At 59.2% G+C, this 23,926-nt stretch overlaps 5 protein-coding genes across 10 annotated transcripts; 2 read left to right on the forward strand and 3 right to left on the reverse strand.

Annotated features, from left to right (window-relative positions):
* Positions 1-714: 714 nt before the first annotated feature.
* Positions 715-6,429, reverse strand: VSIG10L2 (V-set and immunoglobulin domain containing 10 like 2). The gene is given in 13 exon segments (XM_054517118.1): positions 715-788; positions 1,695-1,867; positions 1,951-1,975; positions 2,066-2,188; positions 2,386-2,688; positions 2,760-3,053; positions 3,141-3,401; positions 3,683-3,958; positions 4,095-4,370; positions 4,878-4,899; positions 4,901-5,163; positions 5,922-6,275; positions 6,351-6,429. Coding segments are annotated over 13 exon segments (2,523 nt in total).
* An 892-nt stretch (positions 6,430-7,321) lies between these two features.
* Positions 7,322-13,158, reverse strand: DDX25 (DEAD-box helicase 25). Of its 4 annotated transcripts, XM_054517100.1 has the most exons (12): positions 13,080-13,158; positions 12,378-12,513; positions 12,202-12,294; positions 12,012-12,114; positions 11,293-11,407; positions 10,763-10,940; positions 9,875-10,112; positions 9,492-9,654; positions 9,195-9,383; positions 8,832-8,966; positions 8,185-8,677; positions 7,322-7,814 (listed from the first exon to the last, which is right to left on the reverse strand). In XM_054517100.1, exons 2-11 carry the CDS (start codon positions 12,488-12,490, stop codon positions 8,556-8,558), a joined length of 1,449 nt encoding a protein of 482 aa, XP_054373075.1. In that variant the 5' UTR covers positions 12,491-12,513; positions 13,080-13,158; the 3' UTR covers positions 7,322-7,814; positions 8,185-8,555. The 4 variants fall into 4 exon arrangements, with proteins under 4 accessions (XP_054373075.1, XP_054373074.1, XP_054373076.1 ...); XM_054517099.1 differs by lacking the exon at positions 13,080-13,158 and having other exon boundaries at positions 12,378-13,054; XM_054517101.1 differs by lacking the exons at positions 8,832-8,966; positions 13,080-13,158 and having other exon boundaries at positions 8,185-8,450; positions 12,378-13,054.
* A 123-nt stretch (positions 13,159-13,281) lies between these two features.
* PUS3 (pseudouridine synthase 3) lies at positions 13,282-19,971 on the forward strand. 2 transcript variants are annotated; one of them, XM_036397502.2, is made up of 5 exons: positions 13,282-13,367; positions 16,424-16,857; positions 17,911-18,461; positions 18,782-18,972; positions 19,353-19,971. In XM_036397502.2, exons 2-5 carry the CDS (start codon positions 16,471-16,473, stop codon positions 19,640-19,642), a joined length of 1,419 nt encoding a protein of 472 aa, XP_036253395.1. In that variant the 5' UTR covers positions 13,282-13,367; positions 16,424-16,470; the 3' UTR covers positions 19,643-19,971. The 2 variants fall into 2 exon arrangements, with proteins under 2 accessions (XP_036253395.1, XP_036253396.1); XM_036397503.2 differs by lacking the exon at positions 13,282-13,367 and adding an exon at positions 13,462-13,500.
* HYLS1 (HYLS1 centriolar and ciliogenesis associated) lies at positions 14,549-19,958 on the reverse strand. Of its 2 annotated transcripts, none has more exons than XM_036397510.2 (2): positions 19,899-19,958; positions 14,549-15,503 (listed from the first exon to the last, which is right to left on the reverse strand). In XM_036397510.2, the coding sequence occupies exon 2, from the start codon at positions 15,477-15,479 to the stop codon at positions 14,700-14,702; it is 780 nt and encodes a 259-aa protein (XP_036253403.1). In that variant the 5' UTR covers positions 15,480-15,503; positions 19,899-19,958; the 3' UTR covers positions 14,549-14,699. The 2 variants fall into 2 exon arrangements, with proteins under 2 accessions (XP_036253403.1, XP_036253404.1); XM_036397511.1 differs by lacking the exon at positions 19,899-19,958 and adding an exon at positions 15,990-16,064.
* An 89-nt stretch (positions 19,972-20,060) lies between the features above and the next one.
* Positions 20,061-23,856, forward strand: RPUSD4 (RNA pseudouridine synthase D4). The gene is made up of 7 exons (XM_036397509.2): positions 20,061-20,258; positions 21,246-21,411; positions 21,620-21,821; positions 22,040-22,133; positions 22,226-22,376; positions 23,163-23,260; positions 23,389-23,856. The coding sequence occupies exons 1-7, from the start codon at positions 20,100-20,102 to the stop codon at positions 23,572-23,574; spliced, it is 1,056 nt and encodes a 351-aa protein (XP_036253402.1). The 5' UTR covers positions 20,061-20,099; the 3' UTR covers positions 23,575-23,856.
* Positions 23,857-23,926: the final 70 nt, after the last annotated feature.

A 23,926-nucleotide genomic window follows, 5' to 3' on the forward strand; every position in this document is an offset into this window, starting at 1 on the left:
TTTGGAATGTTCTGTGTTTGGAAGTGATGGTTTTGCAGGGGGTTTGGGTAGGGTTTGTATTTCTGGGGGTGGTTTGATAAAGGGATCAATGCTGCTTTATGGCTGGTGTGGGGACTGATACTCTGTGGGCACTGATTAAGATTGGTTTGTGTGGCTTGATACTTCCCAAGGGGTTATTATTAACCAAATACAGGAGAAAATGGCCCAAGGTGCCCTTGTCTCCACACACAGCAGAAGATGAGGACTCAGGAAAGCTGGAAACTGCCTGACACTTTCCTTGGACCCTGCTTCCCTTCGTGCTTGCACCAATGCAGGAAAACCATCTCCATTCACTATTTTTAACCTGTGGTTTGGCCTGAAGCTGGGGAGTCTGGGGGTGAAGATGAGGCCCCTTCCCACAAAAAGCTTTGGGGCTGTTCTTGTACCACAGAAACCTCAGCACAGTCCCCAGGCAGCATCCCCAGTCAATGCCAGCCCTGGGGCTGAGAGCAACGCTTCAGCCCTCGGGCTTTTTTCCTGCCATCGGTGAGAAACTATTTATTGTAGCCTAAATATTTATTTTAGCCCCAGCAGTAACTGCAGGCCTGGGGCTGAGCCGGAGGGGCTGAGCCGGGTGCAGCGTTTGGAGCCAGCCCGACACGCACAGGTGGGTGCTGCCGTCCCGTGGTGCAGGAGAGAGCAGGAGAGGGAAATGAGGAGCAAAACCCCGAGTGGTCACGGTGTCGCTGTCACGGTGATGGTGACATTAACGGGGTCATCGGTGCTGCCCGGTGCTGCCGAGAGCGGCTCTGCAAGGGGTGGAGGAGCCACGGGTGGGTGCTGGGTCAGCAGGGTGGATGGGTGCTGGCTCAGTGGGGCAGTGGGTGCTGGCTCAGTGGGGCAGTGGGTGCTGGTTCAGTGGGGCAGTGGGTGCTGGTTCAGTGGGGCAGTGGGTGCTGGGTCAGTGGGGCAGTGGGTGCTGGCTCAGCAGGGCAGGTGGGTGCTGGCTCAGTGGGGCAGTGGGTGCTGGGGCAGTGGGGCAGTGGGTGCTGGCTCAGCAGGGCAGTGGGTGCTGGCTCAGCAGGGCAGGTGGGTGCTGGCTCAGTGGGGCAGGTGGGTGCTGGCTCAGCAGGGCAGGTGGGTGCTGGCTCAGCAGGGCAGTGGGTGCTGGGTCAGCGGGGCAGTGGGTGCTGGCTCAGCAGGGCAGTGGGTGCTGGGTCAGCAGGGTGGATGGGTGCTGGGTCAGTGGGTGCTGGCTCAGTGGGGCAGTGGGTGCTGGCTCAGTGGGGCAGTGGGTGCTGGCTCAGTGGGGCAGTGGGTGCTGGGGCAGTGGGGCAGTGGGTGCTGGCTCAGCAGGGCAGTGGGTGCTGGCTCAGCAGGGCAGGTGGGTGCTGGCTCAGTGGGGCAGTGGGTGCTGGGTCAGCGGGGCAGTGGGTGCTGGCTCAGTGGGGCAGTGGGTGCTGGGTCAGTGGGGCAGTGGGTGCTGGCTCAGCAGGGTGGATGGGTGCTGGGTCAGCGGGGCAGTGGGTGCTGGCTCAGCGGGGCAGTGGGTGCTGGTTCAGTGGGGCAGTGGGTGCTGGCTCAGTGGGGCAGTGGGTGCTGGTTCAGTGGGGCAGTGGGTGCTGGCTCAGTGGGGCAGTGGGTGCTGGCTCAGCAGGGCAGGTGGGTGCTGGCTCAGCAGGGCAGGTGGCTCTGCCCTCGGCCCGCCCCGGTACCTGCTGCAGTGCCAGGGGCACACGGGTCTCCCGGTGCTGGTGCTGCCTCGGCACCCGCTGCCGTGCCGGGGGCACAGGAATCTCCCTGGGCTGGCCCTGCTTCCTCCTCGCCGCCTGCGGCTGCCTCAGCATCCTCCGCGGTGCCCACGGGCTCCTGCTCGCCGGGCCCGGCCCTGCGGGGACACGGGGGCTCTCTCGGGCGGGGCTCGCTGGTGCACGGGCACGGGAGGTGGCACAGAGGGCTTTGGGCACTCACGTGCGGAACAGAAGGTCGTGCAGCCCTGGGGAGGGAGACGGGTGTGAGGTGAGGGGGTCGGGGGGCGGGGGTCGGGCTGTGGCCCCCGAGGCGCCCCCGCGGCCCCGGCACTCACGCGGGAGGGTGTCCCTGTGGCGGGCGATGCAGTGCACGGCCAGCAGCGATGCTGCGGTGGCCACCAGCATCCCTGCCACCGCCGCCCCCGTCACCGCCGGGTAGGCCTCGAAGGGAGGCTCGGCTGGAAGAGAGCAGAGGGAACATGGCAGGCAGCAGGGACGGGCAGAGCCCAGAAAGGCCCGGCAAGGTGCGAGCCTGTGCCTGGAACCTGCTGACGGCTGCTCACACTCGGCTCCTCAGCTCCACCGGGATGGAAACGCTGCCCTGCTCCACTCAACCCTCGCTCTGCCCCCACGGAGCGGCCCCTGCCCGCTTCACCTGGCGTCTGCACCTCGGAGGGGTGCCCGGCCGTGCGGTGGTTGACGGCCAGGACGCGGAAAGCATAGAGCACCGCGGGGTCCAGCCCCCCCAGGCGCCGGTCGCGGGAGTGCGGCTCGATGTCGCCGGCGGCCGTTTCCCAGGGGCTGGGGGTCTCCCGGAGGGGCTTCTTGGTTCGGCGCCGCTGCACCACGAAGCCGGTGAGGTTGCCGGCGCCCTGCGTCCGCCACTCCAGCCGCACCTCGGTGCGCGCCCGCGTGTACCGCAGCTTACTGATGGTGACATTGGGCGGGGCTGGGTACCCTGCGGCGAGATAGCACCCGGCAGGAGGGGCTTGATACCCCCAGCCCACCCTTGCCCTTCCCAGGACTCACGGTCCACGCGGAGGCGGACGGGGAGGCTGGCGGTGCCCACGGCATTGGTGGCGGTGCAGCGGTAGATCCCACTGTCCCCCGGCCACTCGGCATCCCGCACCGTGAGGTTGACCCACTCTTCTCCCTGCTCCAGCTGGTACTTGGCCAGCCCCGGTGTCACCTCCCGCTCCTTTGGGTCGTACCAAGCCACTGTGGCACCGAGACTGGCGCTGCTGCCGCGTTGCCGGCACGCCAGCTGCGCCTCGCCGCCCTCCAGCACCGCCACTTCGCTCTCCGCCTGCAGCTCGGGGACCTCTACTCGGCGACAAGGGGGGGACACTATCGGCCGGGAGGTGCCACCGCTCCGTGGCACGGTGGCACGGTGGGGACGGGTCGGCTTACCCAGCCGCAGGCGGCACTCGGCGGCAGCGGCCCGCAGCGGGTGCGCGGCCTCGCAGACGAACTCGCGGCCGCCCAGGCTGCCGTCGGTGCTCAGCACCAGCACGGCCGTGGAGGGCGCGGGGTCGCCCAGGGTCCGGCCCGCACTGTCCCGCCAGCGCAGGGTGACGAGCGGCGTGCCCCCCTCCCAGCGGCACCGCAGCATCACGAACTCGTCACCCTTGGTGGCCGCCGCCGCGCAGCTGGGGCTGCCGGACGGGACCCCTGTGGGACGGAGCGGTGTCGGAGCGGGGGCACTGCCACGCTGTGCCAAAGCACTCCAAAAAGGAGACACGCCCACCCCAGGGTGAGGGGGGTTCGGCAATCCCGGCCGTGCCACAGCGTCCCCGTTTTGGAGCAAGCTGGAGGTGCTGAAGGTCCCAGGAAAGGCAGCAGCACCCTGGAGTGCCCATCTATGGTTTGGCCACGGGGGTCATTGCAGCTCTGCTGTGACACCAGGGGGTCAGAAAGGGGGCTGGGGGGCAGATGGGCCCCTTGTCACTCACACAGGGTGGTCCCACATGCAGCCCCCAGTGGCAGGGCGGGGTGGGAGGCCAGGCAGGAGAAGGAGCTGCCGTTCCTGGTGGCTGGCCCTGACTGGATCCTGGTGGCCATGGAAAAGCTGGTCCCCATCAACCCCTCTTCCTCCTCCTCCTCCTCCTGGGGGCCCACCCAGCGCAGCCGGGCCAGGGGGAAGCCCCCCAGCCAGCGGCACCGCAGGGCCACATCCCGCTGATCATCGGAGGCCAGGGCGGAGCAGCTGGGGCTGCCGGCTGGTGGATCTGCAGGAGACCATCGGCACTGGGGGAGAGCGTGGGCTCCCCCCAGCCCCACCCTCCCTCCCACATCCTCACCAGGGAGCTGCGCTGGTCCGTCTCACCCTGTGGGGACCCAGGGCCCCCCCGCGGGGTTACTCACAGTAGACAGTGAGGACGATGGTGGCCTGGGTGCGGGTCTGCAGGTGGCTGTTCTCGGCCAGGCAGGTGTAAGTGCCCGCCTGGGCACGGGCGATGGCAGTGATCACGTAGGTCTGGCCGACGTGCACCTGGGAGCCGTTGTGCAGCCAGACATAGCGGCTGGGGGGGTTGGAGGGAGCCAGGCAGCTCAGCACCACATCCTCCCGCTCGCCCGCCGAGAAGCCCCCCTGTTCTGGGGAGAAGGGCTCCACACGGATGGCCGGCTCATCGGGGCCATCTGCGGGGACACGCGGCCCTTTAGGCAGGGACAACCCCACAGGGGGGGACACAGCCCTCCCTGGGCTTCCTCCCACTGGTGGGAAGCAGGGCAGCAAAGCCTCCTTAGAAAGGGTGCACCATGAGGGCTGTGAGCACGCCAAGACACACAGTGGCCACAGATGCACCATGGTGGCAGCACACACGGTGGCCATGGTGACTAGAGAGGCATTATGCCAGTGGGGTGTATGATGGCCATGAATACATTGAAGCAACAACAAGCCATACCGTGGTGGCCATAGAAACATAGTGGTAGCCACAGAGGCATCACGGTGGCAGGATACATGATGTCCATGGATGTTCCATGATAGCTATGGACATACCATGGTGGCAGGGTGCTCAGTGGCCATGGATGAACCACGGAGCATTGTGGTGGCCACAGACATGCCATGGATGGCACCAGCCCTGAAGATGCCCCCCAGCTGGTGGCTGAGGGCCCCCCGAGGTGGGTGGCACCCAGGGCACTCACAGACGATGTCCAGGTAGACAGGGGTCGCTGCTGCGGTTGTTGACCTCGTTGCTCGCGGTGCAGATGTACCAGCCCGTGTGGCTGCGGTTGGCAGGTGTCAGCTGCAGCTCTGCCCTGGAGCCCCCCAGCCCCACAGGGGTCATTGAGGGACCCCCCCGGGGCTCCTGGTGCTGCCAGGAGAAGCTCAGCGGCTCCGTCCCCTCCCGCACGGTGCACGTCAGGGCCACCGCCGCCCCCTCTGCTGCCGCCGCTGCCGTCGGCCGCACGAAGGGCTTGGACACGGGCACTGGGGGCAGCGAGTGTGAGCAGCCCCACAGACAGCAGAACACCCGGGGCCCACCCGTGCCCCCCACCCAGACAGACTGTTTGGCCAGTGAAGTGCCATAGCAGCCAGTGGAATGGCCAGTGAGGACACCTGCAGGTTAGTGAGGGGCGCCCTGGCTGTGGGCATGGGTACTGGCTGGGGGACCAGTTTGGGGTGGTGGGATGCTTGGGTAGCCAGGGCAAGGAAATGAGGGTGGCTTAGTGGGCTGCTGTGTTGGCTCGTAGGGGGCTATACCAGGAGGCAAAGGAGGTTTGCTGGCTGATGGTGTCCTGTGCTGGCTAGTGGAGCACTGGGTTGACTGGTGAGTGCTATGTTGGCTTGTGTTGAGCTGCCTTGGCTGATGGGATGCTATATTGGCTAGTGGTGTGTTATGCTGGCTATAAGGATGTTTTGCTGGGTAGTGGCAGACTACGTTGGCAAGTAGGGTACTCCAGTAACTAGTGGGGTGCCTGGTTGGTGAATGGGGTGCTACAGTTGTTAGTGAACCACCATGTTGGCTAGTGGGACTCTGCATTGGCTAGTGGGGCACTTTGCTGGCTTGCACTACGCTTTATGGACTTGTGGAGCTCTTTGTTGGCTAGGGGGGTGTTTTGTTGGCCAGTGAATGGCTCTGTTGGCTACTGGGCAAGAGGCTGGGCTTGACCACGATCTAGGAGAGTGTGATGCTGGCTACTGCTGGCCAGCAGGTCCCCCCAGGTTGGCCACAACCAGGGACTTACCCAGGACACAGAGGAGGACGGCGGCATAGCCCACACGGAGCCGGCCCCGCTCTGGGAAGAGCCCCTGGCAGAGGAAGCGGCCCTGGGCGGCCACGCGCAGCTCCCGCAGCTCCAGTGTCCCGTTGCGCAGCGTCACCCGGCCCAGCATCCCCGTGCCGGGGGCCATGGCCACCTCCCTGCCCGAGCCCACGGCCACGGCCCGCGGGAGCCCCTCTCCCTGTGGCGTGAAGCTCCAGAAGACCACGGCCGGCGGGGCTGCGGCCGCGGGCCCACAGCTCAGCTCCACGGCCCGGCCTCGCACGCCCGTCGCCCGCCATTCCTCGTAGGCCGCCTCGCCGGCCGCCAGCGGCTGCCCTGCCCAGGGCAGCGCCTCCGTCAGGCCTCTGCTCGCCCCCCACCCGGGAAATGCAGGGACAGGTCGGTGCTCACCCCCCACCAGCGCCGGCAGCAGCACCAGGATCCAGGGCCCCCTCCAAGGCGGCAGCGGCGGGGCCCGGCCACGCTCCATGGCGCCATGTCCAGCACCCGCACGCCGAAGCAGGGCTGCGCTCTCCGGCACAACCTGCTCTCCGGTTACCCCCGGGTAATTAAGCCCAGCCCTGATTAACTGTTAATTATTTATCAACCTGCCAGCACAGGGGGAACCCGACGCCACTGCCGCCGGGGCCCCTGCAATCTCAGGGCTGAGGAATGGTGCACTTGCTGTGGGAATGGCAGCATCCTTGCATTCCCCCCACTTGAGAATTTAATCTGAGTGTTCTCTCCTCCACACACAGTATTTTTTTGGCTAAAGGAGGGGAAAATAAACTGCCACTCCCCTGTGGTCAAAGCTGGGGGGTTTGGAGCTGGGGAAGCCAGGCAAGGAGCAAGGTTTGATATTTCATCTCCCACTGTCTGCAACGCCCCAGACCATCAAACATTCATAGGGGCGGCTGTGCCGTAACGCAATGCCAAGGGGCTGGAGCAAGCCAGGGGGGACTTGGGGGTGCACATGGTGAGGGGGATCGGGGAACACACAGCAAAGCCTGGAAAACTACCTTCCATCTCCCATCTCCCTCACTGATCCTTTAATCAGAATTACCAAAATCACACTGTTAATACTAAATGTGTGTACTCTCCACAAGGAGGCTTGAAATGCCCCAAAGGGTTAAAGCTGGTGGCAAGGAACTGCAGAGCCAGGGCCAGGCACCCTCCTGCTACCACCAGGTCCTGCTTCCACCAGTGGCTGCACTTTTAACATGTTTTGGTCACTTTTTGTGACTGTTCAGGTCAGATTAGAAATCTGGATGAGGAGAGCAGTAGCCAACCCAATAAATGACACCATTGTCAACATTGACCTAATCGAACCTCCTGCAAGGGTTGATGTATTTCAGAGAATTTTGGTAAAGAGGGAGCCATCCTGGTGATTACAAACAATCTCATTTATTAAAGATTAACAAAGGCACAAACACAGCCCAGTCCCAGAGTCCAACTTCTGTCCTCACACTGCTGGGACCCCGAACATTTGGGTTTCAGACCCCTGGGGTCCAATCTCTCTCCCTCACTGATGGGATCCTGAACACTTGGATTTTGGAACCCCCGGGGGTCGGTCCAACCTCTCTCCTGCACTGCCGGGACTCCGAACACTTGGATTCTGCCCCGGGATCTGGGATGGCAGCAGTGGATTCCTGCTGCCACCTAGCGAGACAAGGTTCGCTCCAGCCTCTCCTCAGGCAACACAACAGAACTCAACAGCTTCAGGATACAAGAGAACCGGGAAGTCTTCCCCTGTAACTTTTCCTCCTGTTTAGAACTACAACTTGGATTTGGGAGAACGAATCCCTGCTCCTCACTCAGCTGCAAGCTTCTCCAGCTCGTCCATGTCGTACGGATCCAGCTGCTTGATTGTGGTCTCTGTAGGAAGGAAAGAGCAATTGTTGGGATGTGAGTGCAGAGCTCACTCCCCTAAGCACTGTCTGCACCACCTGAGTGCCCCATGCCAGCCGGGAAGCTCCTGGAGTGCTCACTGCAGCAGGGAAATCAGCTGGGAGAAGTGCAGGGGAAATGGGGTCAGCCGGGAAATCAGCTGGGACAAAGCAGGAGGGGAGCTGGATCAGAGCACCAGCAGCAGCCCCACAGCAGCAGCACAGAGCTCAGCCTCTGATGTGCCCCCACTCCCTGTTCCCACCTCCACAGCCACACAGGACAGGGAGGGTCTGTACCCTCCAACTGCAACACCACAACATGGAAAGCACAAGTCAGATCGCTGGGGGTTCATCCTCACACTGGCTCCTTCTGCCCATGGCTGTGGTTGGGCTCATCCACATGCCAGCTGGTCCAGCTGCTCACTGCTTCTACTCCACAGCAGCAATCTCTACCAGAATGTGTGGCTGGTGTCTTCTCTGCCTGGTGTCTGCCTCAGGCTCACTCCAGGTTCCAAGGACAGGTGGGTATTTGAAGGAACCAAGAGGGCTGAGTGGCTCTGAGGCTGGAGATGTGGAAGGGACACGGTTTCCTGCCCATCAGAAGGCTTCTATAACCTTCTTTCCTCTAAAAATCACAGAGAAAACAGGCACTGGGATTCAAAAAACCATCAGTGCAGCCCTGGCATCTGGCAAATCCCATGAAAATCCTCTTGATGCTAGCAAGTGACAATCAATTTCCACTCAGGAAAGATTTCCACAGCTGCCACCTCCTCTCCCACAGCCAGGGCTGAGCTGAGCTGGGGCACCAGGTCCCCTGGGACAAGCACTTGCAAGGAAAGGCAGAAAAAATGCCTGAAAAGAGGGAAAAAAAGAAGGTGCTGAGGTATGCTGAGGCATCCTGGGTACTGGTAACATCCCCTGCAAGTTGCACACAACCTCCAGGGCTGCTTCTTGGGAAATTCACCAGTTGGGGAGCAAAAATCACCCTAAAAGCTGTATCTGTCACCTGTTCCCAGTGAGATGGGTCCTGTGGAGAGGAGCAGCCTGACAAGGACTATTTGCCAACAGGAAATAATCCCTGGAAGTGTTGAAGGCCAAGCTGGATGGAGCTCTGTGCAACCTGGTCTAATGGAAGGTGTCCCTGCCAATGGGAAAGGGTGGGAACAAGATGGGCTTTAAGGTCCCTTCCAATTGAGGCCATTCTATGGTTCTGTGAGTGAATCCAAGGCCTGTAACAGCTCAAAGGAAAGCTAAACAAGGCAAAGTGTCTTCCTGTGTGTCCAGTGCACACAGATGCACAGAAATTTGCTGGAGGGGATCACAGTCCCAGCCCTGCCTCTGGGAGCAGTGGATCCATGTGGATACTCACGGAAATACTCCTCGATCTTGTGCACCAGGCGCACGGTCTCTCTCTGCACCACGCTGAAGGCGATGCCGCGGTGCCCGAAGCGCCCGGCCCTCCCAATGCGGTGCAGGTAGGTCTCAAAATCCGGCTCGCCGTCCTGATCCATGGGCAGCCCAAAGTTCACCACCGTGGTCACCTGCTGCACATCAATGCCTGCAACAGAGAGAGAGAGGATCCTCTTGGGCTACCTCGTCCCACAGGATCCGCTGCTCAAGCCCAGGTGGAAGAACAGCAGGCCTGGTGCGTTTTGGGCCAGGATACCTCTGGCACAGACGTTGGTGGCGATCAGGACCTTCTCCTTGCCCTCACGGAAGCGCTGGATGACGTTGGCCCGCTGCACCACCGTAAGCTCTGCTGTCAGGATGGCCACCTGGTGCCCGTCCCGGCTCATCTTCCCCGACAGCCAGTCTGCCAGCCTGCGGGTCTGCACACACGGGGAGAGGCTGAGGCCAACAGCTCCCTCTCCAGAGTCCCCTGCCCCTTTTGAGGGAGCTCATGGCAGTTTTCAACACTCCCCTGGGGTCTGCTCCTTTGTTTTGGAGGTTTTGGGAGGTCCCCACTGTGCCCACACTGTAAAATGACCCATTCCTGCAATTCCCAATGGGAGAAGGGCAGTGCAGGGCTCTCCCAGGCAGGCCCCTTACCTGGCAGAAGACCATGACCTGACCGATGGTGAAGCTGCCATAGAGGTTGCAGAGGGCCTTGTACTGCTCATCTGAGCTCTGGCACACCATGAAGTACTGCCTGATGTTGCTCAGGGTGAGCTCCTCCTCCCGCAGCTTGATCACGATGGGGTCGGGGATGATCCGTTGGGCAAAGGCTCGCACGGGCTCCTTGTAAGTGGCTGAGAACAGCAGCACTTGGCAGCTCTTGGGAAGAGCCCTGGGGCAGGGAAAAAGCTCTGTGAGCCCTGGAGAGCAGCTGCTGCTGCCCAGGAGAAGGACAGAAACCCTAATTTCAACTGATTTTGTGTTGCCTTCAGTGGAAAGGGAAGCGAAGATGGCTGACAACAAAGATGGAAAGAGACTTTTTACAAGAGTCTGTAGTGACAGAAAAAGGGCGGAATGGCTTCACACTGAAAGAAAACAGGTTTACATGTTAGGAGGAAGTTCTTCCCTGTGAGGATGGTGAGGCCCTGGCATAGGTTGTCCAGAGTAGCTGTGGTTGCCCCATCCCTGGAAGTGTTGAAGGCCAAGCTGGATGGAGCTCTGAGCAACCTGGTCTAATGGAAGGTGTCCCTGCCAATGGGAAAGGGTGGGAACAAGATGGGCTTTAAGGTCCCTTGCAATTGAGGCCATTCTATGGTTCTGTGAGTGAATCCAAGGCCTGTAACAGCTCAAAGGAGAGCTAAACAAGGTGAAGTGTCTTCCTGTGTGTCCAGTGCACACAGCTGCACAGAAAGACAGACTTGTGGACAAGTCTCTTTGGCACCATGGGCACACTCTCACAGCCCTTTGGTGACAGATGCCTTTAAAGCTACAGGAGAGAAGGGAAAGCAGGGAATCAGGGCAGCAGCTCTCAGCAATGCTCACCTGTGGATGCGGATGCTCTGACAGGAGAGGCCCTGCGTGTCGATCATGATGTCAGCCTCATCCAGCACGAACAAGGAGATCTTTGTCAGGTCCAGGATGCGTTGTTTGAAGCACCAGTCCAGGGTGGTGCCTGGCGTTCCGATGATGATCTGCTCCTCCAGCACTGTGCCCTTCAGAACTGCAAGGGGGCAAAAGGCATTTGGCTGCCTCCAGGCATGGAGCTCTCTGCTGCTCTGTGTTTTCCCTTGGCTTGCTCAGACTCTGGCTGCTCAGTGATGCCTTCAAGGGGTCATCATGACACTTCCCTAAGGCCTTGGGACATGGGAACCACCCCCATATGGGAAAAGGGAGTGTGCAAACAGCTAGTAGTGGTGGAACAGCCTCCTCAGCAGGAGAGGGGGACAGACACGACGTTATTGCCCTTCATGGATGTCTGGGCAGTCCCTGGTAGCTCCAGGCTCTAAGAGAGGATCCCTGTGCTCCCTCCCTGTTTCTGCACAGTGCTGGGAGCTGTGCTGGGCTGGACTCACCTCGGTTTCCCCGGACAGCGTAGTTCACCTTGATGTCCGTGCAGAACTTCCCAATGGTGCGCACCACCTGCCCGATCTGCAGAGCCAGCTCGTAGGTGGGAGCCAGGCAGAGGCACTGGCAGGAGAGCAGAGGAAGGAGCTGTCAGGCCCAGGATGGGGCACACGGGGCAGAGGAGCTCAGGAGCATCCCACAGCACTGAGGCACAGGGGATGGGGCAGCACGGCATGGCTGGAGGCTCAGGAGCTGGGCTGTGCTCCCAGCTCCAGCCAAGGGGGCAGAAAGAAGCTGCTGCTGCTCATTTTGAGGAGGAAATGCATCTCTCAGAGGCGTGGTGCAGCTTGTTCCTGTGCCCTAGTTCAGTCACATTGACCATGTGTACAAAAGGAGATCTTACATGGCTGGAAACTGCTGGCAAAGCTGGTTCTGCACCCAGAGAGGGCACTAGGAGTATCTGACCACCAGAAACCAGCAGTGTCTGCAGTTGCTCCTCAAACCTAAATTCCAGGGTAAATGAAGCCTGGATTGATCCACTCTGGCAATCCTGAGGTGGGCACTGTGCTTTTGGTCCTACCTGCCACTGGGCCCTGGTGGTTTATCATCCCACTCCAGTGGGTAAAGTCACACAGGAACTGGGACAAAGCCCAGAGCTCTGCCCCTGGCAGTGTCCTGGGCGCCTGGGCCAACCCCTCCTGCAGCAGCTCTCCCTGTCCTGCGTTACCTGCGGATATTTCTCGCTGGCACTGGCTCTGCTCAACATGGCCAAGACAAAAGCTGCTGTTTTCCCTGTCCCTGACTGGCTCTGGGCAATCAGATTTTGGGGCCTGCAAGGCAAAAGCAGCTTAGTGCAATGCAGGGGTCGGGTGCTGGGATGCTGTGAGGAGCCAGGGCTCAGCCATGTTCCTACTCACGGGTAAGCCAGCATGAGGGGCAGAGCCTGCTCCTGGATTTTGGATGGTCTGTTGAAGCCCATCATATAAACCCCCTGCAAGAGCTCCTTCTTCCTGTGGAAACAAAGCAGCAAGTGCCCATGTGAAGGAGGCTGGTGCGATGGAGAATGGTGGGGCTGAGGGCTGTGGCAACTCACAGGGGCAGCTCCTCAAAGGTCTTGATGGAAAAGAGTGGGGAGCTGGGGTCTCGCTGCAGGATCTCCACGTGCTGCTGGGACTCCACCAGGGACGTGTGGATCAACTTGTTCATCAGTGACAGCTCAGCCAGCGGCACTGGGAAAGGCAGCAATTCCATAAATAAAAACGGAATCACAGAATCATTAGGGTTGGCAGGGATCTCTGGAAATCATCCAGTCCAAAGCCCCTGCGCCAAGGCAGGGTCCAACTGGAGCAGGTGACACAGGAATGTGTTCCTGTAGGTCTGGAATGTCTCTAAGGAGGGAGAATCCAGGACCTCCCTGGGCAGCCTGTCCCAGCGCTCTGCCGCTCTCCATGTCAAGAAGTTCTTCCTCATGCTGAGGTGGAACTTCTTGTGTTTTAGTTTACAACAAGGAGCTTGTAATGAGAATCCTCTTTTCCCTCCAGAGGATTTCTTATTCTGTGGGTTCATTAGAAACACTGCAGGCAACATTCATTATTCCAGACTTACTATCACCATACTCATAAACGACCATCTAAACACACTGCACTGAGCCCTTCCCTCCTCTTAATTAAACACTCTCTTGATTCAATTACGGCTAATTGCCGTGGGCCGCCCCTCCCTCGGGACCCCGCGGGGGTCGGTCCGCGCTCTGCGGGGCTCGGAGCGCGGCTGGCACCGCGCTCCCCTCCGGACCCACCTCTCTCCTCGTCCTCCGGCTCGGGCGGGAGCGCGGGCGGCGCGGCGGGCGCGGGGAGCAGGCCGAGCCCGCGGGCCGTGCCCCGGCCGGGCCGCTCGGGCCAGCGCAGCCCGGGGCAGCGGGAGCCAGAGCCGCGCGGAGCCGCCCCGTGCCATGGGCAGCCCGGGCCGGAGCCGCCGCCCGCCGGGCCGAGCCCGCGGAGCCCGCGCTCCGCCCCCGCCATGGAGCCGTCCCACAGTGCCGGGGCGCCGGATGGGGCGGGAACATCCGGCACCGGAGCGGGAGCGGGTACGGCCCGGGGAGCGGGAGCCCGCGGTGGGTGGGCGTGCTTGGGGAGCTGGGCACCGGCACCGCGTCGGGCGGGGAGGGGCCCCTGCTGCACACGGGGACTCCGGAGGGTGCCCGCACTCGTCCCTCTAAGGTTTGGATGGCTCCTGGGGCACAGAGCCTGTCGCACAGGGTGCTGGGAATCCCTGCGGAGTTGGGGACCGTGGAGGAGGGAGGGTGCCTGTCTCCAGCAGGGTTTGGGGGCCGTGTCCCCCTTGCCCGTAGGATGCTGATCCTGGGACACCAAGAGGGAAGGAGGTGTCCCCAAGGTGATGGAGATGCAGGGATCTCATGGAGTTTTGGGGTGTCCCTGGGGGGTCGGGGTACAGGGACCCCATAGGGCAGTGAGGGTCCCGACTTGCACAGAGGGATCCTACATGGGGCCAGCACTGGTCCCCATAGGGTTTTGGGTATCTTTAGGGAATAGAGACTGCCCTATAGTGGGCATTGTGTGGTCCCTGGGGAGTTGGATGACAGGGACCCTGTAGAGCAGGAAGGGTCCCCCTGCTGCAGTCAGGGACCTCACAGGCTGTGAGAGGGGAGGGATGGGGCCCTTGGGTGCTGAAGGAACAGGGAGGCTGTAGGGTTGGGGTGCTGTCCCCCATAAGAGATTGGGGAGGGTTTCAAGGATTCTGGGGCACAAAGACCCCTTCACAGATGGATGAGGATCCACAGGGTGCTGGAGAGTCAGGGACCTCCAACCTGGAATGTCCCCCAAGATGCCAGAACCCCTTCACTGTGGGATGGCAGCCAGGTCCTCAATCTTCTTTGTGCCCCATCTGGGATCACCTCCCAGGGAGGTTCAGGGAAGGCTGGACACAGAATTCCAGGCTGCAGCAGTCATATGTTTCCCATCATCCTGCTCCCTTTTCCAGCCATCCCACTGAGCTTTCGGGGACCCTTTCCTGCACCAGAACTGCCACCTATTCAGTCCATTCCCATATCTTGGAAAAAAATTAACACTAGGAATAGTAATAACACTACTAGTTGTGCTAATAATACCTTGCTTCCATCCTAAAGCTCCTTTATTTTAAAGATGAGGTAAAATAAGGCAAAGGCAGCAGAGTTAGGTGATGCGGAGATAAGTCTGGAATAATAGATGTTGCCTGTAGTGTTTCTAATGAACCCACAGAACAATTAGGAACCTTTGCAAATGCTTTATTGAGAAAGATACTGCCGAGACATTGCAAAGAAAACCTCCTCCACACCAAAACTTAAGCTGCTTGAAGTGTGCCGGGGGATTTTCCAGACTACGGAGGATGTTGAGGAGAAGAAAGCAGCGGGGCCGTGGCTCTAGGAGGTGGTGTTCCGGCGGGGCATGTTGCAGTGGGCCAGGTCCCAGCGCACGCCGAAGCGCAGCGCGTCGCGCTTCTTCATCGTGGGCACCTCGTACGTGTTGGGGACCAGGCGCTTCTGCACCCGGCGCGGCAGCCCCGACTGCAGCATCTGCGTCCGCGTGGCCCAGCGCAAGCCCTGGTGTGAATCCTGCCCGGGAAAGCTGAACCTTTCCCAGTCTTGCCTATATGCATTGAGTCTGGCCACCGGGTCAGTTCTCTTCACTCTCTCAGCCTGTGGAGCAATGTAAGCCGGCACCGTGGGCAAGCGCCCGCGTGGTATGGAGCGCTTGGATGTACTGTCGCTCCCAAAATCCCCGAGGAGAGAGTAGGGCCTGTCCTCAAGGAGCCAGTCATCATCCTCATAGTGCAGGAAGTCCTCCAAGGTGCCGCTGGTGGTCTCTGTTTCCCCTTCAGAGATGGTGTCATCCATGTAAGTCCTGGAATGCCCCAGGTTCCATGGATAGGTGTTTATATCGGACTTGATGCTCGGTGACTCATCAGAGACCTCCACCCTTCCATCAGGTCTGTGCCTCAGCACTTTCCTCTTCATCACCAACCTCCTGGTTTCCCTCTGATCCATGGGAAGGTCTGACTGTGTGCCAGAAAGGATGGATGAGTCAGCATAGGGATCATCCTGGAAAGACGATGGCATGTCACTGCATCCCTGCCAGGAGCTCTGTGGGCTCAGATCAGCTGCCAGCTGCTCCTCACGCTCTGCTCTTAGCACCTTCTCCATGGTTCTCACCAAACTGGGTGGATTCTGCAGAAAAAGAAACCAGGGTTAATTTATTGCAGTACATTCAGGTTGGCTAAAGATGTCAAAGGGGTTCTGATGCTCAAGTTTTTGGGTTCAGGGGTGTTGATTTAGGTTGAGGGTGTCCTCAGTGCACTGCTAAACCTCCTGCTGCCAGCAGAAGGCTCTTCCCAACAGTAATACAAACACAACCCCTAAATTCCTGCTAGAAAACTACACTAAAATTAATTATGTGATAAATTAAGTACTCATGGAAAAACAGAGGGCAGGTTCCACGCACTGGATGAGAGATGAATGGTCTTTCCTTGTACCTCTGCTTCTAAACCCACAATATTTAGTCATAATTTAATCAAGAGGCATCCAAGAGGCTGTTTTACTTCCAGAGGAGAGAAGGGCTCAGTGCAGTGTGTTTAGATGCTCATTATGAGTCTGGTGATAGTAAACCTCCAGCCCTGCGACAAAAAGGGATCCAGACACAGATTCCATTCTCACCACAGGTTTAGGATCTCTTTAAGGCAATTTAAAAAGCCGCAAGTGTTGCTGGTGCCTGCTGGGAGCAGTGGGAGCAGATGGCGGGGCAGGATGAGTGGCAGCCGTCAGCACGCTGTCTGCAGCGGGGATGCAGGTGTGAAAGAGACAAGGGCTCCGTGACGGCTCGCAGGGAACGTGCTGCTGCTGACAGAGCAGATCCCATCAGCTGGGGGAAGAGGAGTGATTGAAGAGCCCAAAAAAAGAGATTTGAGTGAAATGAAGCTGCCCGAGCTAAGCACCAGTGGCCCTGCCCTGCCTGTGCTCCTCTGGGAACACCAAGCGGCTCAGACAATAAAGACTGACTCTGTTGGTAGCAGTTGTTTTGCAGAACAAGCCTAGAGATGTAATAAAAACCATATAAAAATGCAAATCCACCATTTTTTTCTTCCCTGCAGACCCCAAGGATCCATCAGCAACAAACTGACACTCCAAGGTGGTGGCTATGGCTGCGGAGAGCACGGCTACTGACCACGAGCAGCTCCTGAGGAGGGTGCAGGAGCTGGAAATGGAGGTGAAGCGGCTGCAGGAGAAGCTCCAGGAGGACAAGGAGGGTGCTGGGAGGAGAGAGGCTCCTCCAGCCTCTGGGAAAGCCAGGAAACGCCAACAACGGCCCTTTGATTTCAGTGCCCACAGCCGCAGACACGTGGCACTGCGCATCGCCTACCTGGGCTGGGGCTACCAGGGCTTTGCCAGCCAGGAGAACACCCCCAACACCATCGAGGAGAAGCTCTTTGAAGCCCTGAAGAAGACAAGACTGGTGGACGACAGACAGACGTCCAACTACCACCGCTGTGGGCGCACGGACAAGGGCGTCAGTGCCTTTGGGCAGGTCAGCATCTCCATGGGGGTTCCTGTCAGTTTTCCTGGGGGGGATGGAGTTCTGATGGGATTACTGCTTGGATTTGTTCTTGAAAAGCCATCAGCTCTTAACCCTGGAAGTGAACCTGGCAATGGCTTCCTGCATGTGCAATGATGATTTCAGGCCTTTGAAGCCTTTTTAGTGCCATTTCTCCCACATATTAGTTGTTTTCCAGGGTCCTGTTTTAGGAGGATAAAACGTGTTTTAGGCTGCAGGTTCCCCAATAGCTTGGTGATGCCCTGCCCTCAGCAGGGCCCTTTCAGCTGATTTAACTTGCCAACCCTACAAAAACCCAAATTCTCCAGGAACCGGCTCACTTCCTGCAGCATCAGGCAGCTGAATTCCTGCACAGAAGGGTCTGAGGGGAGCTGCAGCCAGCGGAAGGGAGTGTGGGAGTGGGAGCTGGAGGGAGGGAAGCAAGCTGGCTGCTTGGTGGGCATGGAGCCATGAGGCTGGCTGAGATGCTGGCGAGAGAGCAACCTTGGTGGCAACTATGGGGCTGGCTCTCCTTTCTTCTCTCCCAGCACAGAAAGCAAGGCTGGCATAGGTTTAACTTCAAATGGCTGCTCTGCTCTCCTTCACAGGATGAGCTACATGAAATCAGGGCATTTGGTGCCTTCTCTTGCACCACTTCAGCACACGGCACCCACGGTGGGAATGAACTTGTTCCCACACCAGGCTTCCCGGCCAGCCAGGCTGTTACTGCCTTCAAGTCATCACCTCCAGCTTGAGAAAAAAAAAAAAAAAAGCACATTATAACCCCGTGACTAAAGATGAAGCCGTTCTGAGACTGTGCTACGTAGGCAGCCTGCAACTTTCCCTGTTTTATTAATGGAATCCATGGCATCTGCTCGGGTCCTCAGAGGCACTCACAGCTCTGCCACGGCAGGATTGCCTGACTGAAGCCACCTTCATCTGTAGGAGATCCTGGATTTATTTCCCAGAGGTGTGGGAAGACTTGGCTCCACATGCCGCTGCGCCCATCCATCCGCGCTCTAATCCTGGCTTTCCTCATTTCTGCAGGTGATCTCCCTGGATCTCCGCTCCAGCCTGCCAGAGGGGCAGCAGCTCAACGGCCACGAGGCTGAGGGGCAGCAGGAGGAGCTCCGCTACACCCACATCCTCAACAGGGTGCTGCCACCCGACATCCGGGTGCTGGCCTGGGCCCCCGTGGGGCCGGAGTTCAGTGCCCGTTTCAGCTGCCTGAGCCGCACGTACCGGTACTTCTTCCCCTGTGCCCAGCTGGACGTGGCACTCATGGACACCGCGGCCCAGCGCTACGTGGGCACCCACGACTTCCGCAACCTCTGCAAGATGGACGTGGCTAACGGGGTGCTCAACTTCCAGAGGACGATCCTCAGCGCCAGAGTGACCTGGGTGGACAGGGGAGGAGAAGCCAGGCCACGGGATCCCTTCCGGCTGTGCCAGTTCGAGGTGACAGGACAGGCGTTCCTGTACCACCAAGTGCGCTGCATGATGGCCGTGCTCTTCCTCATCGGCCAGGGCATGGAGAGCCCGGATGTCATTGATGAGCTGCTGAACGTGGAGAAGAACCCCCGGAAACCACAGTACAGGTAGGGATTGGTCTGGAAAACACAATGGGCTGCTCTTCAGAGCAACAGCTGTGCCTGGAGTGCTGCTGGCAAGCCATGCCAGTACATGAAGCAGTCTCACGCATGGAAACAGACTGTGAGTGGCCTCACTGGAACGTATCCACAAGGATCTCTGTTTTCTTGCTCTTGAGCAAAGTTTTGATAGCTGTACTCCTTGGTATTTGGTGAAAATTAAGTTACTTTTTACTCAGAAAGGAAGTTCTTTGAAGGTTAGGGCTGGTTTTGGCAGATCTGTTGTTTTTGAGCCTTTTTGTGGTTCCTCCTCCTGTCCTTGTCCCCAGCATGGCGGTTGAGTTCCCCCTGGTGCTGTATGACTGCGAGTTCCCAGACCTGCAGTGGCTCTACGACCCAGAGGTGCAGGGCTTCAACGTGACACACTTGCAGCAGCTCTGGGCCAGCCACGCTGTCAAAACCCACGTGCTCCGGGACATGTTGGCAGGGCTGGATGCTGCTCCCGTGGCCACCAGAAATGGTAAAGGGAGTCTGGGGGGAATAGCTTGGAATGCACACTGACAGACAGCAGGGTTAGATGGAATATTGGGAAGAAATTCTTCCCTGTGAGGATGGGCAGGCCCTGGCACAGGGTGCCCAGAGAAGCTGTGGCTGTCCCTGGATCCTTGGCAGTGTTGAAAGCCAGGCTGGGCAGGGCTTGGAGCAATCTGGGGTAGTGGAAGGTGAAGGTGTCCCTGCCTGTGTCAGGGCATGGAATGAAATAAGCTTTAAGGTCCATTCCAACACAACCATGATGGGATTCTAGGAATTACAGAGGATTAACTGCTTAAAAAAAAGAAGGAAAAAAAAAAACCCAGAAAGTACAGGATAATTAAATGTTGTTTTTCCATGATGTCACAGGTCCAGAGAGCAGCCTGGTGCCCTGGGGTGAGCTGCAGCCCCCACTCCACAGTCAGATCAGCGGCTTCGTGGAGGGAGTCCAAGCCCGCACCTACAAGCCCCTGCTGGCCCGGCCCCGATGCGAGGGGCTGGAGGCCCGGATCGAGCACTTCGTGCGGAGGGGCCGCATCGAGCCGCCCCAGGGGCCGGGGCTGCCGGGGGACTGGGCCGGGGAGCCCCCCGAGGGCAAGCGGGGCAGCAGCGGAGCCCCCGAGCAGCTGCCCAAGAGGATCTGTATGGACACCGAGTGACAGGGCACCTCGGCACGGGGGCAGCAGACGCTTCACCCTTTTTTAAAATTACTGTAATTGAAAAAAAAAAAAAAAAGTGTTTTTTCAGTGCTATTTTTTATAAATCTCAAGAAAACCAGCGGAGCGGTGTTGTGTTCTGGTTTGAGGGCAGTGGGAGGGGAGGGGGCTCAGCGCCCCCAGCGCAGTGAGGCAGCGCTGAGGGGAATGGCTGAGGCTGTACGGGCTGGGACCCCCCACCCCTCTCGCTCCCCGGTACCTCCGGCCCGGCCGCGCCGCTCCCGCTGCTCCGTTGTGCCCCCGCAACCGCCGCCGCGGTTTAAACACCTCCGCGCGCCGCCATTGGCCAGCGCGGCTGTCGCTCAGCAGGCGACACCTTCCCATTGGGTAGGAGCTCCGTGGTGCTGCACCCGCGGCGCTGCCATTGGCCGGCGGAGGGACGCGGAGAAGGAGGTAGAAGATGGCGGCGGGCGGCGGCGCGGCGAGGCGCTGTTGGCGGAGCGGCGCGGGGCTGGCCCGGATGGTGCGTGGCGTCTGCGGGAGCGGACGGGCGACAGCGGCTCTGCGGGCGGAGGAGCTGGCGGAGCGGCTGCGGAAGAGCGAGGAGCAACAGCGAGAGGTGAGCGGAGTGCGGGCCGCTGGGCCCGGGGTGTCCGGACTACAAGTCCCGGCGTGCATAGCGCGGGCGGGCACGGGGAGCGGGACTCGTGGTGAGGGGTCGGGGGCGATGGGAGAAAACCCATCCAGTTCCACCCCTGGCGGGGCAGGGACACCTTCCCCCTAGACCAGGGTGGTCCCAGCTCCTGCCAAACCTGGCCTTGGGCACTCCGGGATGGGGGCAGTGCTCTGGGCAACTTGTGTCAGGGCCTCACCACCCTCACAGGGAAAATTTCTTCTCGGTATCCCCTCTAACTTCGTGTTTTGTCGGTGTGAAGCCATTCCCTCTTATCCTGTCACTCCAGGCCCTTGTGCAAAGTCCCTCTCCAGCTCTCCTGGAGCCCCTTTAGGCACTGGAAGGGGCTCTGAGCTCTCCCTGGAGCCTTCTCCAGGTGAGCACCCCCAGCTCTCCCAGCCTGGCTCCAGAGCAGAGGGGCTCCAGCCCTGGAGCATCTCCGTGGCCTCCTCTGGGCTCCTCCAGCAGCTCCAGCTCCTTCCTGTGCTGGGACCCCCGAGCTGGAGGCAGCTCTGCAGGTGGGGTCTCAGCTGGGGGGCAGAGGGGCAGAATCCCCCCCTGCCCTGCTGCCCAGGCTGGGGACCAGCCCAGCACAGGGGGGTTCTGGGCCAGGGCCTGTCCAGCTCTCCCCCACCTGCACCCCAAGTGCTTCTCCCAGAGCTGCTCTCCATCCCTTCATCCCCAGCCTGGATGATCCTCAGGGTGGCCCTGGCCCAGGTGCAGCACCTGCCCTTGGCCTTGTTGACCCTCAGGAGATTCCCCAAGGCCACTGACTGAACTGGTCCCGTTGATCCCTCTGGATCCCAGGCTGTCCCTCAGTCATGGAGCAGGAGCACAGGGAAGGCGAGCACGTTGCTGCAGGTGCCAGTGCAGGTTTGTGTGAGAGCCAAGAGCTGTTTAAACCCCACCACTGGTGTCTCCTTCTCTCCTCAGATCCCCAAGGACCCGACGCAGCGATGGCTCCGGGAACTCACTGCAATGAGCCAGCAGCTGCAGCAGGTTCACCCCAATGTCCTGGCCAAGATCCTTAAACAGAGAACTCTATACCAGAATGAGGAGATTGTGGTGATAGACAAACCCTACGGGCTCCCTGTGCACGGTGAGGGCGAGTGGGGAATGGAAATGGCTCCGTGGTGCTTATGGGGATCCTCTGTCCCTGCCCTTCCTGTGCTGGGGTTTCCCTTCCCAGGGAGGGTTCCAGGGGCTTGGCCACTGTCAGATCTCGGCCTTCCCCTGGCATTTTGGGGTGATTTAGGGTGCATGGGGAGTACAAGAGGTGAGACTCCTTGCTGCCCTGGGTCACACAGGTGGCCCCGGCATCAAGAACTGCATCGCTGATGTGCTGCCCATTTTGGCCAAGATGCTGGAGAGCATGAAAGCTGAGCCCCTCCACCTCTGCCACCGGTTGGACAAGGAGACCACGGGTGTGATGGTGCTGGCACGGAGCAAGGAGGCAGCAGAGAAGATCCGTCTGCTCTTCAAAACCCGTCAGGTGGAGAAGATCTACTGGTAGGAAAGGCTTGAGTGAAGATGGGGCTGTGAAAGGCATTTAAAAAAAGGGTGAGGGGACAATCCCTGGGGTCTGAGGGCTTTGTGGAAGTAGGGGGTGTTGCTTATCTCCCCCTTTCAGCACCATTTTATGGGACTGGGTCATGGGAGAGGGGCTGAGGGGAAGGTTCCCCTCCTGTGAGAGCAACACCCCACAGACCTGTGCTTTCCCTTTCCAGGGCAATCGTCCTGGGGGACCCGGACCCTGTTGAGGGCGTTGTGGAGATCCCCATTGTGGAGAAGGAGGTGCAGAGCCACCAGTCCCACTACAAGGTGAGTCCTGTGTGCCCTCAGCTGCCATTCTGGCCAGGCAGCCCCAGCATCCCCTCCTGTCTGCCTCAACTCCCCCTGTCACCACCCTCCAGATGACGCTGGCTCCCAGGTACCGCGTGCGTCCGGAGGATGGCAGGGTGGTGAAGGCCCGCGGGGATCGGCACGCCGAGCGCGCAGTGACGCGGTACCGCCGGCTGGCTGCTGCCTCCGCCTGCTCCCTGCTGCAGCTCCAGCCCATCACCGGTGAGTGGGGCCTGCCCTGGGGCTGGATCTGCTCTCTGTGTGTGGGAATCTATAAAATTAGAGGGTTTTGGGAAAGCTGCAAAAGGCAGGCTTCAGAGGCAGTAGAACTGTGATTAGAGCTAAGCAGCAGCCATGAGATTGGTCAGCAGAAAAATTATTTAAACTGTAGAAAAGCAAAGACAAATAGAACAATAGTCTGTGTATTAATGCTTGACTAGAATAACTCTGTAAGCTACAGAAAAGTTTATCTAGCAAGATATTAGGAAGGTTGAAGCTTAATAATGGAGCTCTGTGCATTGTGTTTTAAGGCTTACAAGCAGGTATTTTATTTGAAATAAGCAAGCATTGTTTTAACCAAAGGTATGTGTGCTTATAGTGGTTAGACAGAACTACTGTCAATATGCTTTTGCTTTGTGTGATTGGTCAAGAAGCTTATAAGGTAAGTTGTAACATTAAATTCTTGGTCTGCTGCCTGAGATGTGAGCTGCTGGCAGCTTCCCATTGTCATAAAGATGTAATGAGACTGATGCTGAAAAATAAAACAGCTCAAGGCACGTTCCATAGCAATCCCATCCCGTTCGTGACTTGTACACAGCCCCCTGCCGGCGTCACTGTGCAGTCAGCAGCAGCTCTGGAAGGGGGAACTTGTCATTAGACAAGACTTTGTCCCATTTCTAGGACAAAGCTCTGGGTGCTGGCTGCCAGTGATTTCAGCACAGCTTTGTCCAGCACTGAGGGTGAGCCCAGCTGGATGTCAGCTTTCTCTTCTTCCCTTTTTCTCCTTAGGGGTGAAGCACCAGATCCGGGTTCACCTGGCCTATGGCTTGGGATGCCCCATCCTGGGGGATCACAAATACTCGCACTGGAGCAAACTGGCGCCCCAGGTAAGGCAGGTCTTGCACTGGAGCTGGATACAGCCCCTTGTGTCCCCCAGCTGCTCATGGGCTGGGGATTTCAAGTCCCAGCTGAAAAGCTGCAATTTTGAAGGGAACATTTTCTGTCCTTGCTGCAGAAGCTTCCTGAGCTCACCCTGAGGAGGCTGAAGCTGGAGCAGAGCAAGGCTCGGCACTTGCCCCTGCACCTGCACGCTCACCGCCTCTGCCTGCCCCTGGGCCAGCCCTTAGACTTTGTCTGCAAGCTGCCCCTCTTCTTCCAAAAAACCCTGAGGAAGCTAGAGCTGGACATCCCTAAGGACTGACGAGGCAGGACTGGAATGGTGCCATGTATCTCCACATCTCCTGCACGTGGCAGCAGCTGTGCCCACCTTGGAGCCAGTGGTGGGGTAAAGCCTGCAGTGTCTGTGCTGGTGCTGATGTTGCTGGATTCAGAGTGGGTGCCTACATGTGCTTCTGGCCCAGGAAAGCAGGTGGACATACTGAGGAGCTTCTAGTAGAGACAAACAAGGCTGGGTGAAAGTTGGGCTTTGCCTGATTTGTGTTTTGAACTTGTCTCTGGGCAATAAAGGTTCCAGTTCCCTTGAGGGAAGGTGGTGGTGTGTGTCTCTGTGCTCTGGCTGGGTGGGACTCAGTCCCTGTGTAGGTTTGAGCAGA

The sequence above is a fragment of the Molothrus ater genome, chromosome 22 (assembly GCF_012460135.2).
Source record: "Molothrus ater isolate BHLD 08-10-18 breed brown headed cowbird chromosome 22, BPBGC_Mater_1.1, whole genome shotgun sequence".
Lineage (NCBI taxonomy): Eukaryota > Metazoa > Chordata > Aves > Passeriformes > Icteridae > Molothrus > Molothrus ater.

What these genes read in the sequence shown, in the direction of transcription:
- RPUSD4 (XM_036397509.2), top strand. Translation starts at nt 20,100, where the DNA reads ATGGCGGCGGGCGGCGGCGCGGCGAGGCGCTGTTGGCGGAGCGGCGCG. An exon ending in CAGGTGGAGAAGATCTACTG is followed by an intron (nt 21,822 to 22,039) that starts GTAGGAAAGGCT and finishes TTCCCTTTCCAG; the next exon opens with GGCAATCGTCCTGGGGGACC. An exon ending in GGAGCAAACTGGCGCCCCAG is followed by an intron (nt 23,261 to 23,388) that starts GTAAGGCAGGTC and finishes TCCTTGCTGCAG; the next exon opens with AAGCTTCCTGAGCTCACCCT.
- PUS3 (XM_036397502.2), top strand. Translation starts at nt 16,471, where the DNA reads ATGGCTGCGGAGAGCACGGCTACTGACCACGAGCAGCTCCTGAGGAGG. An exon ending in CCCCGGAAACCACAGTACAG is followed by an intron (nt 18,462 to 18,781) that starts GTAGGGATTGGT and finishes CCTTGTCCCCAG; the next exon opens with CATGGCGGTTGAGTTCCCCC. An exon ending in TCCCGTGGCCACCAGAAATG is followed by an intron (nt 18,973 to 19,352) that starts GTAAAGGGAGTC and finishes ATGATGTCACAG; the next exon opens with GTCCAGAGAGCAGCCTGGTG.
- HYLS1 (XM_036397510.2), bottom strand. Translation starts at nt 15,479, where the DNA reads ATGGAGAAGGTGCTAAGAGCAGAGCGTGAGGAGCAGCTGGCAGCTGAT.
- DDX25 (XM_054517099.1), bottom strand. Translation starts at nt 12,535, where the DNA reads ATGGAATTGCTGCCTTTCCCAGTGCCGCTGGCTGAGCTGTCACTGATG. An exon ending in CCCCTCATGCTGGCTTACCC is followed by an intron (nt 12,115 to 12,201) that starts GTGAGTAGGAAC and finishes TTTGCCTTGCAG; the next exon opens with GCCCCAAAATCTGATTGCCC. An exon ending in CACCAACGTCTGTGCCAGAG is followed by an intron (nt 9,384 to 9,491) that starts GTATCCTGGCCC and finishes TCTCTGTTGCAG; the next exon opens with GCATTGATGTGCAGCAGGTG.